The sequence below is a fragment of the Muntiacus reevesi genome, chromosome 1 (assembly GCF_963930625.1).
Source record: "Muntiacus reevesi chromosome 1, mMunRee1.1, whole genome shotgun sequence".
Lineage (NCBI taxonomy): Eukaryota > Metazoa > Chordata > Mammalia > Artiodactyla > Cervidae > Muntiacus > Muntiacus reevesi.
The window spans coordinates 95,137,217-95,148,615 of record NC_089249.1 but is presented as its reverse complement, the minus strand read 5'-3'; the positions used below and the strand labels follow the sequence as shown (position 1 = coordinate 95,148,615).

The 11,399-nt window shown below is 44.2% G+C and overlaps 1 protein-coding gene across 1 annotated transcript; it reads left to right on the top strand.

Moving 5' to 3' along the window:
* The first annotated feature begins 2,354 nt into the window (after positions 1 to 2,354).
* Positions 2,355 to 9,796, top strand: RBM15 (RNA binding motif protein 15). The gene is made up of 2 exons (XM_065907140.1): positions 2,355 to 5,411; positions 9,434 to 9,796. Exons 1-2 carry the CDS (start codon positions 2,546 to 2,548, stop codon positions 9,454 to 9,456), a joined length of 2,889 nt encoding a protein of 962 aa, XP_065763212.1. The 5' UTR covers positions 2,355 to 2,545; the 3' UTR covers positions 9,457 to 9,796.
* The last annotated feature ends 1,603 nt before the right edge of the window (positions 9,797 to 11,399 follow it).

Below are 11,399 nucleotides of genomic sequence, written 5' to 3'. Positions count from 1 at the left end.
ACATAAAACTATATATATATATACACTTTGGCCACCTGATGCGAAGAGCTGACATTTGAAAAGACCCTGATGCTGGGAAAGATCGAGGGCAGGAGGAGAAGGGGACGACAGAGGATGAGATGGTTGGATGGCATCACCGACTCGATGGACATGGGTTTGGGTGGACTCTGGGAGTTGGTGATGGACAGGGAGGCCTGGCGTGCTGCAGTTCATGGGGTCGCAAAGAGTCGGACACGACTGAGTGACTTAACTGAACTGAAAGCTATAAAATGAAAATTTGAGTCCTCACACCCAGACCCTCAACTCCCCTCTTCTCAGCATGATCTCAGTAACCTTCTAAGTAGTCTTGTTTCTATGAATATATATATATATATATATATACATAAAATGTACAAACACATAAACAGGCATATCATTTTTTAAGGCTACAAATGGTAGCATATTACACACACCAAGCTATGCCTTATGAAGTTATTTAACAGTTTTAAAACAATGACTATGTCCACACATTATAATATCATAGAAATGCTTTTGCATATTTGGCTTCATTCAAGCTTTTATGGTCTACTCCAGATAAAAGGCTCACATCTTCAACTTCTTCAAAATTACTTAAAAAGGCAGGGCTAAACAGTTTTCAGTCTCTAAAAGTTTCAAAGTTTAGGTTTCAGTTTTGGGGACCTAGTTACCTCAAAAGATGTCATGTTTAAAAACATCTCACATTGTCTCCTACAGATATAATCTTGAGAGATGCAGTTGAACAGAGGATCAATACAAAAATCCCCTTTCTTCCGCCCAGAGGACATGGTGAAGAATGCATAAGCCCTGTAACCAACTCAGCAGTACCTCCCTTTACCGGATAGAAACTGTACCTGTTCTCAACTCGGTATCACTGGCACCCCGCACAAGTGCTTTACTGTCTGACACAATGAAGGTCTATAGAAAGCAAGTTGGGTATTAAAGCGTCTAATGATTTTAATTGGAGAAGGAAATGGCAACCCACTCCAGTGTTCCTGCCGGGAGAATCCCAGGGAGGGGGGACCCTGGTGGGCTGCCGTCTATGGGGTCGCACAGAGTCGGACACGACTGAAGCGACTTAGCAGCAGCAGCAATGATTTTAAGAGTCAAAAGAGATGGACTTAGATAGCAAGGTGGCTGTTCTACCCGGTTCTAGCATAAACTAAGTGAAGGTGGGGGGACATATAAGAAGCCACAGGAAAAAACGCGACACATCAGCAGGGAGCAAAGTACATTCATTTCACTCGATTATTTACCACGGAAGGTTATTAACATATAAAAAGCAAATGCAGCTATGTTATCGGACGACAAACCCCCAAATCCACGTGAATTTGCAACATAAATCAGGAAGCCTAGACTCGTCCGCCGTGGCCCGAGAGTCCCCACCCCACCTTTAGGAGTCGAAACTGGAAGCTTCAGTGTCTCCCAGGTTACCCAGGGACACTCGGGAGGGAATGAAACGCACCGAGCAGCGCCGGCTCCACCGCGGCGGGACCCCCAAGCGCCTGCGCTCGGCTTACGCCCCGCCCCGCCCCCCGGCGTTAGTGTGACCCCGTGCTTCGCCAACTGTGAACCTGGCCCCGCCTGCGCCACGGGTCCTAGAGGGCTTTTTAGCGTACGGTGGGTGGGGCTTTTAAAGGCCGTTCACGCAAAGGCCAACGGGGCTAAGATGGTGTCCGCTGGGCGCGTCGGGACGGTTTCCTGAGGGATTCGTGGGCCCAACAGTGGGAGGGAAGAGACAGAAGCCCAGTCTCTTGTCCCACACAGGTAGGAAGCAGGGAGCCTTTCTAGCCGTTCTGAGGTCCGAGGGCCAAACCCCAACCAAGTCCGCCGTGGGAGCGAACAAATGTTGGAAATGAAAACGCCGAAAGCGCGGGGAGGCGGAACTGTTTCATGGTCACCATTTCGCGACGTCTAGGTGACGTCGCACAGCAAGCACGTATTCTACTCTTTCACCTTCAAGCAGCCTCCTCATTGTAAGAGCCTACGTCTTTAAGCGAGTGATGGACAGTTATTTCGGCCTATCAACTTCATCGTCAACATCCAATCAGATTTAAACTTCTTTCAGCCGCCGGAGGAGTTGGAAGAAAGGCGTCGAAAGAGGGAGCTTTCTTTCTCTCGCGAGATCGCTGTGAGCCGGCATCTCAAAAAAAAAAAAAAAAGCTAGAACATATGGCCTGACTTCCCAAATAGTAGGTTAAAGGACGGGGTCATAAGCCAATGAAAGTTATGAGGAGGCGGGATCACTGCTTTCGCCCCGCAAGAAGTACCGTTAGAGGGCAGACTTTTTGTCCAATCAACGCCTCAAGACTTTGGGTCAGGTGACCGTCGAGTACGAGGGGCGGAGCTACAGTCTGGCGCGAGGAACCGTTAAGATGGACAACGAATATAACCAATGAGGTACTCTGACTAAGGCGTTGGGAACCCAATAACAGTGGTCGGGCGGGCGCCTTCCCGGAGCGCGGGGAGATGTAAAGACAGACAAATAGTTTTCCCAATGAGACTGTAGAAGTGTGGAGCTAATTGACCAATGAAGACTGCGGGGCGGGACCCTCTGCCGCGGCAGAGTCCAAGATGGCGGCGTGCGGTTCCGCTGTGTGAAACGAGCGCGGGGCGGCGGGTTAGTCAGTTCCGCGGAGAAGATCTCCGACGACCCGCTACCATGAAGGGAAAAGAGCGCTCTCCGGTCAAGCCGAAACGCTCCCGTGGTGGTGAGGATTCGACTTCCCGCGGGGAGCGGAGCAAGAAGTTAGGGGGATCTGGTGGCAGCAATGGGAGCAGCAGCGGAAAGACCGACGGCGGTGGCGGGTCGCGGCGCAGCCTTCATCTGGACAAGTCTAGCAGCCGAGGTGGTAGCCGCGAGTACGACACCGGAGGGGGCAGCTCCAGTAGCCGCTTGCATAGTTACAGCTCCCCAAGCACCAAAAATTCCTCGGGCGGGGGCGAGTCGCGCAGCAGCTCCCGGGGTGGAGGCGGGGAGTCACGTTCCTCTGGGGCCGCCTCTTCAGCTCCTGGCGGCGGAGATGGCGGGGAATACAAGACACTGAAGATAAGCGAGTTGGGGTCCCAGCTGAGTGACGAAGCAGTGGAGGACGGATTGTTTCACGAGTTTAAACGCTTCGGTGATGTAAGTGTCAAAATCAGTCATCTCTCGGGTTCTGGCAGCGGGGATGAGCGAGTAGCCTTTGTGAACTTCCGGCGGCCAGAGGACGCGCGGGCGGCCAAGCATGCCAGAGGCCGCCTAGTGCTCTATGACCGGCCTCTGAAGATAGAAGCTGTGTATGTGAGCCGGCGCCGCAGCCGCTCCCCTTTAGACAAAGATTCCTATCCTCCTTCAGCGAGTGTGGTCGGGTCCTCTGTAGGTGGTCACCGGCACCCCCCTGGAGGAGGTGGTGGAGGCCAGAGATCACTTTCCCCTGGTGGCGCAGCCTTGGGATACAGAGACTACCGGTTGCAGCAGTTGGCCCTTGGCCGCCTGCCCCCTCCACCTCCGCCACCACTGCCCCGAGACCTGGAGAGAGAGCGAGACTACTCGTTCTATGAGAGAGTGCGCCCAGCCTACAGTCTTGAGCCAAGGGTGGGAACTGGAGCAGGTGCTGCTCCTTTCAGAGAAGTAGATGAGATCTCACCCGAGGATGATCAGCGAGCTAACCGGACGCTTTTCTTGGGCAACCTAGACATTACTGTGACAGAGAGTGATCTAAGAAGGGCCTTTGACCGTTTCGGAGTCATCACAGAGGTAGACATCAAGAGGCCTTCTCGGGGCCAGACCAGTACCTATGGCTTTCTCAAATTTGAAAACCTAGATATGTCTCACCGGGCCAAACTAGCGATGTCTGGCAAAATTATAATTCGGAATCCTATCAAAATTGGTTATGGCAAAGCTACACCCACCACCCGCCTTTGGGTAGGTGGCTTGGGTCCTTGGGTGCCTCTTGCTGCGCTGGCACGGGAGTTTGACCGATTTGGCACCATACGCACCATTGACTACCGCAAAGGTGATAGTTGGGCATATATCCAGTACGAAAGCCTGGATGCAGCTCATGCTGCTTGGACCCATATGAGGGGCTTCCCACTTGGTGGCCCAGATCGGCGCCTTAGAGTAGACTTTGCAGACACAGAACATCGTTACCAGCAGCAATATCTGCAGCCTCTGCCGTTAACTCATTATGAACTGGTGACAGATACTTTTGGACACCGGGCACCCGACCCTTTGAGGGGTGCTCGGGATAGGACACCACCCTTACTGTACAGAGATCGTGATAGGGACCTTTATCCTGACTCTGATTGGGTTCCGCCCCCACCCCCAGTCCGTGAACGCAGCACTCGGACTGCAGCTACTGCTGTGCCTGCTTATGAGCCACTGGATAGCCTGGATCGCAGGCGGGATGGCTGGTCCTTGGACCGCGACAGAGGTGATCGAGATCTGCCCAGCAGCAGAGACCAACCTAGGAAGCGAAGGCTGCCTGAGGAGAGTGGGAGTCGGCATCTGGATAGGTCCCCAGAGAGTGACCGTCCACGGAAACGTCATTGCGCGCCTTCTCCTGACCGCAGTCCAGAATTGGGCAGTAGCCGGGATCGCTACAACAGCGACAACGATCGATCTTCTCGTCTTCTGTTGGAAAGGCCCTCTCCAATTAGAGACCGACGAGGTAGTTTGGAGAAGAGCCAGGGTGACAAGCGAGACCGTAAAAACTCTGCATCAGCTGAACGGGATAAGAAGCACCGGACAACTGCTTCCACGGAGGGTAAAAGCCCTCTGAAAAAAGAAGATCGACCTGATGGGAGTGCATCCAGCACCAGCACTGCTTCATCGAAGCTGAAGTCCCCTTCCCAGAAACAGGATGGGGGGACCGCCCCTGCAGCAGCAGCATCTCCCAAGCTCTGTTTGGCCTGGCAGGGCATGCTTCTGTTGAAGAACAGCAACTTTCCTTCCAACATGCATCTGTTGCAGGGTGACCTTCAGGTGGCTAGTAGTCTTCTTGTGGAGGGCTCAACTGGAGGCAAAGTGGCCCAGCTCAAGATCACTCAGCGTCTTCGTTTGGACCAGCCCAAGTTGGATGAAGTAACGCGACGCATCAAAGTGGCAGGGCCCAATGGTTATGCTATTCTTCTGGCTGTGCCTGGAAGTTCTGATAGCAGGTCCTCTTCTTCCTCAGCCACATCAGACACTGCCACCTCTACTCAGAGGCCACTTAGGAACCTCGTGTCCTACTTAAAGCAAAAGCAGGCCGCTGGGGTGATCAGCCTCCCTGTGGGGGGCAACAAAGACAAGGAAAACACCGGAGTCCTTCATGCCTTTCCACCCTGTGAGTTCTCCCAGCAGTTCCTGGATTCCCCTGCCAAGGCACTGGCCAAATCTGAAGAAGATTACCTGGTCATGATCATTGTCCGTGGTGCGTCTTAAAGTCCATGTGTAACTTGTATTTAGTACTTTGACATGGTTCCTGTTTTGTGATGTGTAATGGGATACAGCATTGGATGAAATTTTCTTTTTCATTAGTTGTTTAGTTTTAGGTTTTTTTCTTTTTTATATTTTTATAAACCTCTTTAAAATAGAAATCAGGAGAGTTTAGCTATTATTTTAAGGGAAAGGACTCCCCTAAAGGTAGTAGGCAAGTGGATTTACTTTAATTACGAGTTTCCACTCTTACGTGTAACAGTTTTCCTCTTTTTCTGCGGATTTTTTTTTCTTTTTTAATCTTGAACTTAAAGAAATCCTCAAAGTTACAAAACCAGAAATTTGAAAAGTTAGAATTTGAAAAACAAAGAGCCCACTAGCTGTAAAAAGATAATACACACCTAAAAATGACTTTGATTGGTATGTAGGTAAATAATTCCTGTACCAGAAATGTTATTTGTGTGGCTGAAATTTGAGCAGGGATCTCAGGAGTATAAGCTGGTAAAGCATACATAAAACATTGCAACTACTTTAATCAGGTGTTTGAGTATTTTTCTTAAAATACGTGGTGTGTTCCCAAGAGCTTGCTTTAACATACATGTTTTTACCATTAGTTTTTAGTTCTGTATCCCATATATGCACTTTCGGTTTGTAGCTGAAACTGTTCAGTAAAAATAGAGGAGTGTGTTACAAACCACGTTGTCTTTTGCTTACACTAGTATGCAGGAAGTGAGTAGGTGCTTTTAAAATCAGAATTCTTTGGTCAGTTATTGGTGTGTGGTGGTGTTTTCACTGACTTTCAGAGGGGTATAGCAGGTACAGTTCTAATTGTGCAAATTGCAAAACTTGTGTTTTTCATCAGAGGTGAGTTTTTATTTTTGTATTCACCCAAATTTCTGACTTCAGTAATAGAAAGAAGAGTTGTCTGCAGGCTCAGAAGTCATCCTTTTGTTTCAGTGGGCATTAATTACCCATATCTGGATTGCAGAATTTTTTTAAGTCATTGTGAAATACTTTTGACATACTCTAAAAATTTTGCTGGATTTTTATTTTCATATTTAAACAGCAATGACTTTCCATTATTGAAAGTATTTTGAGTATCTTTGAAATTTTGTGTTTATATTTTCACTGGTGTCCAGCCACAGAGAATTGAAATACCAGTTTAGGAAAACTGTTTTTTAGTGGTTTATTTTCTCAGACACCTGGAATTAGTATAAATAATTTAGCCCACCTCCACAGTTTTTTCCAAAACTGAAGATTATCAATTTCTGGTTCTTAATAAGAGCTTTTGCTGCTTAACAATAATTCATGGTCTCCTTGTCTTTTTTATTTTCCTCCTCCACCCCCAACCCCTAGTTTCTCAGGTCATTTGTAAGTGTATTTTCCCTTGTGATTTAAATGTTGAGGACTTTAGCTAAAGCCCTTGATATTTAATTATGATTAGAAACTTGAGGACCTTTGGATCATGGTCATGTTTCTGTGCTATGTAAGTGACTTACTGAAAGCCTGGCAGAACTCAACTGTTTTCTTTCTGTTATCAAAGCTGATAGTTTTGAAATAGCACCAATAATAACCCAAGGAAACGTCATGTAATTTTTAATTGTCCATTATGACAGGTGTCTAATGCATGTTAGCATGAAAGCCTCATCACTGCTGTCATCCTTTTTAGTTTTTACTATGCATTTATAAGTTTTCTTTGTAAGTTTGGAGACTTTTGTGTTTTTTTTGTTTTTAAACTGGAAAAACTAGCCATTTTGAGAGAAGGAAGGTAATAGGCTATGAGCACAGAGGTCTTTGGTGTGCCTGTAGGGAAAATACCTGAAGTCCTACAATTAACACTTTTGGTCCTCTTGCTTTTAAAAAACTGCTTGACACGCTAATATGGAATAGACACCTGTTCAGAAGCTTATGTCAGTGTTCAGAAACTTATGTCAGTGTGCAGTCTTTGCATAAATAAATGGGGTCAAAGTACAATTTGTGGCTAGATACATTTTTTCCAGTTTAAATAGTCTCACTAACCATTAACTTTTGAATACCTTTTGATAAGATGGCTGGACAAATGATTTTACTCTTCTAAAGAGTGAAGTCCTTGATATCTGATTTTACTCTAACCCAAAGTGTGTGTGGCTTTCTTTTTTTTAAGTTGATATGCCAGCTTATCGAAGAGTAGAGTACTGTGGGTTTTGCTCCATGTTTGAATCTTTATCTGACATCGTGGCTTTTGTTAGATCTGGGCAATTTGCGCTTCAGTGTTTTTGAAACAATGGCTTGATACCATTTCTAAATGTATGTATTATAACAAAATTATGTTTAGTTTGGTGCTTACCTACAGAGTGCCATCATTCAGATGAATCTCTTACTTGTGTTGCCCATTCTGTTCAGGTTTATAATATTGGTAAACTGTCTACCTAAACTTAAGAGTGAAATGAAAGCATTTGTCTAAAACAGTCTGGTTCTAATTCTCACTAGCCAGAATTTGTAATCTCAACATTGGATGTTCTTTGTGACAGCCAGTTTCTTTTGCTTTTATTTTTTTAAAAAATGTATTTGTTTAATTGATTTTTCTGGAATTCAAGTTCAAATGAATGGAATTTCTTAAGTGTATCATTAAATGACTCATGAAGTATTACTGGTGAAAAAAAAACCATCAAGCTAATTTAGATTTTTAATCACAATTTCAGAGTTTATGAAAAACTAATCATTCAGCTCCTAGCCAATTTTTTTTTTTTACTATTATTTTGTTGTTTGTTACTGGGATTCCTATAAAGAATTTTCCACAAAAAAATTTAAATTCCTGCTTTCAGATGTCTGTTTTGACTCTCACCCGAGAGTAAGTAGAGTTTTCCCTTTAAGGATTACGTCTTAAAACGTCCGTCTTCTGGCTGATACAAGCTTTTGTCACATTTTGAAGGTAATATGTTCTGGCCCTTAGCTCAGTTAGACCACTTGAGGTACAACAGTAAAAGTAAGGGGTGTGTTGCTTTCAGAGTCTAACACTTGTTTAGTTTATTTAAAAACTATTTTATGAGCAGATTTTCACTGACAGTTTTTGTTGTTCTTGTCTTTTTAATTTCTTTTAATACTTTCTTCAGACAGTGAAATTGCTCATTATGCAGGTACAGCTTAAACTGCAGTTTGGGTCCATATAGGAACCATTCACCAAAAACTCTGTGGTAACAGAACTAGGAAATCCTCTTGAGAAGAGGGCCTTAATGACCTTTTTGTGAAAAAGTTTTTGGAGAGAATTTCTGGGCCTTTTTTTTCTGTCTCTGCCACAGAGTTTGGTTTGGAGATAGGAGTTAGGTATGAGAACAGGAAGAGAAGTGGAGCTGACCCTGTTAACATTCTGGTTACAGTGATGTGCCTAAAGGGAGAAAATGATTTCAGGTGACCACAGTGAACTGTCTTTGCTTAATGAAGAGTTTTATATGTATGATTTAAACAGTTGGAAAGTTAAAAGTCCCACAGTGTTCTTTGGCCGTTTAGCGATTGTATGAGTGTTTTAAAGAAAATAATAGCTGCTGTCTTTGGTAACACAAATGAAGGTGGATTTTTAAAAGGTTTTGTATCTTGACCCCTTTCTACAATAATGGAGTAGGTCTGTATTGCTCCATATAAATTACAGAATGAAAATAGATGGGGTATAAGTTTGACTAAACTCCACCTTTTTATAGTTTTCATTTTTTTAAGTTATGTAGAATATATTAATTATAAACTTGCTTTTTTCTGAATTTTCTTGACATGTTTTACTCAGTTACATGAGTACAAAGGATATTTTCAGTCCTATAATCCTTAATTGCAGTCTTTTAAAAAAAATTCACCCTATTGTTCTACTTGTCTGTTCACAGTAAGTTCATTTCAAGGTTTGTGCCAGTGGGTATTATTGGTGCTTTTTGAAGTCAAGGTGGATTAAGGTCTTGTTAATGTTATGTTCATCTATAATGGCATAGGGGAAATATATATATTTTTAATATTGTAAACATTTGTACTGAATAACCTTTTTTTCCCCCCCGCAAGCAAAACTGGTGAACAACGGATGAAGACATGGAATTCAAAGCTCTAATGGACCTTTTTGAAGAGAAGTTGTGGCTTATGTGAAGTTTACATGGGCCTCTTGATGGAAGAAAGCTAATCTGTTTAGTATTTGTGCATTTTACTAAAATGGCAGCTTAAAGTTGTGTATCTGCTATTGTGATGCCAATGCCGGTGTTTTAAGTGGAAAAAAAAATGACCTTGCTTTGTGCTGTGTACACAAGATTTCTGGAAAAGAAAAACCCTTTTTATGGCTCACACAGCTTAAAAGTAGCTGTCACTCAAACGTGCGCTCACAGTTGAGCTGCTTTTGTTTTATTCTAAATAAATTGTTTCTTTTGAGGAAAATGTTTTTCTGCCTGGAAGTGAATTGACGGCAAACCTTTGACTCCTTTGTTTGCAGCTGAGGGGGTACTTGCTGCTGCTCAGATCTTGTATGTCTTGAGCAAGAAGCAGGGAGACCATCATTTTGACTATCACAGTGTGTCAATTCTGAAGGATCACTAGTGTTACTGTGACCCCCTTTGTTTGCAGTGAAGGGGATCATTTGCTTCTGAGTCCTCAACTTGATGAGGAAATGGTGCTGTTTGCTGGCACGCAAGAAGCCGGGGCAAGCACCGTAAGCCTCACCACAGTGCACAAGTCGGGGGCTTTGCTGGTTTGAAGAGCCGGAGTTGCTGAATTTTAAGTTTTGATTTATTTTGTCCACCCATCACGTTTGGCCTTAGTTTCATTTTTAATTTGAAGAAAAGTTTGAAATTGCTTTATCTTGCACTTAACATTTGCACCAAATTGCCAAAAGAAGGAGAAATGCTCCGCTTGCTTTTTAAATGTTAATGATGATGTTAATAAAGCCTTTCCTGACACACTTGAGGAGCTCCTCCATCTTCGGGGGCTTCTTACCAGAGTTATGCAGTGATGGGTTTAGTTCTGAATGGATGAAGAGTTCCTGAGAGCTAGCGTTTGTAATTAGAACCATTACTTGGTATCTGTGCCTTATTTGACCTGTGGTTCCACATGCCTTGGATGTGCATGCACCGTGACGGTTTCATAGGTACGAACGCACACTCAGGCCCAGTCACTTCGGTTGGTAGTACAGATTGTGAGGAAAAATGGAGGCATCCTTAAGGAGGAAAAAGTGTTTGCCTTTAGTTCCTGCATTATCCTGTACAGGGGCTCCTGATCTTTGGAAGCTGTTTCCAGTACAGGAGAACAACTCCCCTGTTTGCCGCAGGAGACTTCGGTGCACAGTGACAACGCTGGAGTTCAAGAGGAAGCCAGCAGTGCTGCACCATTGGCTTCAGACACCATTGTTGTTTGCCAGTTTTAAACTTAATAGTTGCAGACGAAGACCACCTTGAAATGCAGGCTTGTTGGGCTTGTTTTGAATTTTAACCTCGGATGGAAGAGCCCTAGTGCTGTCGGTCTCCATGCGGGATGATGATTACTTAGGCAACAGGTGATTGTCAACAAAGGATGCCACGCTTATACTCTGCAAGGTGGTGTTCCAGTGGCAAACAGCTGTATAAACTCTTATAAACAGGTAAGAGGGTTTTTAGAGGTCAAAAGCATTATGATTAACAGGGTGAGGGCTTTTAATGTTTGGGGATATGTTTCTCTGATTTAGGCACTCTGCTGCTGTTACTAGCTTCCTCCCCTCGCCAAAGTGTTGCATTAACAAAGTTGCAGACCAGAACGTTTATTCTTGGTGTTTTTATATTTTTAAGTTTTAAAGTTTATCTTAACATTTGAAAGCTTTTAAATGTGGGAGCCAAAGTGTTAAAATTTCTGGTTATGAATTTGGACCTGTAAAAATTTGACGTTTTCTCTTAACTGTAGCCTTCACTGTTATTGGTGATTCAATGGTGCTGGAAGAACTCAACTGGTGTAAAAATGTTGCTTGTTACAAACACTGATCTCTAACCTCCAAGTTAAGAATCTTTTAGTATAT

What these genes read in the sequence shown, in the direction of transcription:
- RBM15 (XM_065907140.1), top strand. Translation starts at nt 2,546, where the DNA reads ATGAAGACTGCGGGGCGGGACCCTCTGCCGCGGCAGAGTCCAAGATGG. An exon ending in GGTCATGATCATTGTCCGTG is followed by an intron (nt 5,412 to 9,433) that starts GTGCGTCTTAAA and finishes CCCCCCCGCAAG; the next exon opens with CAAAACTGGTGAACAACGGA.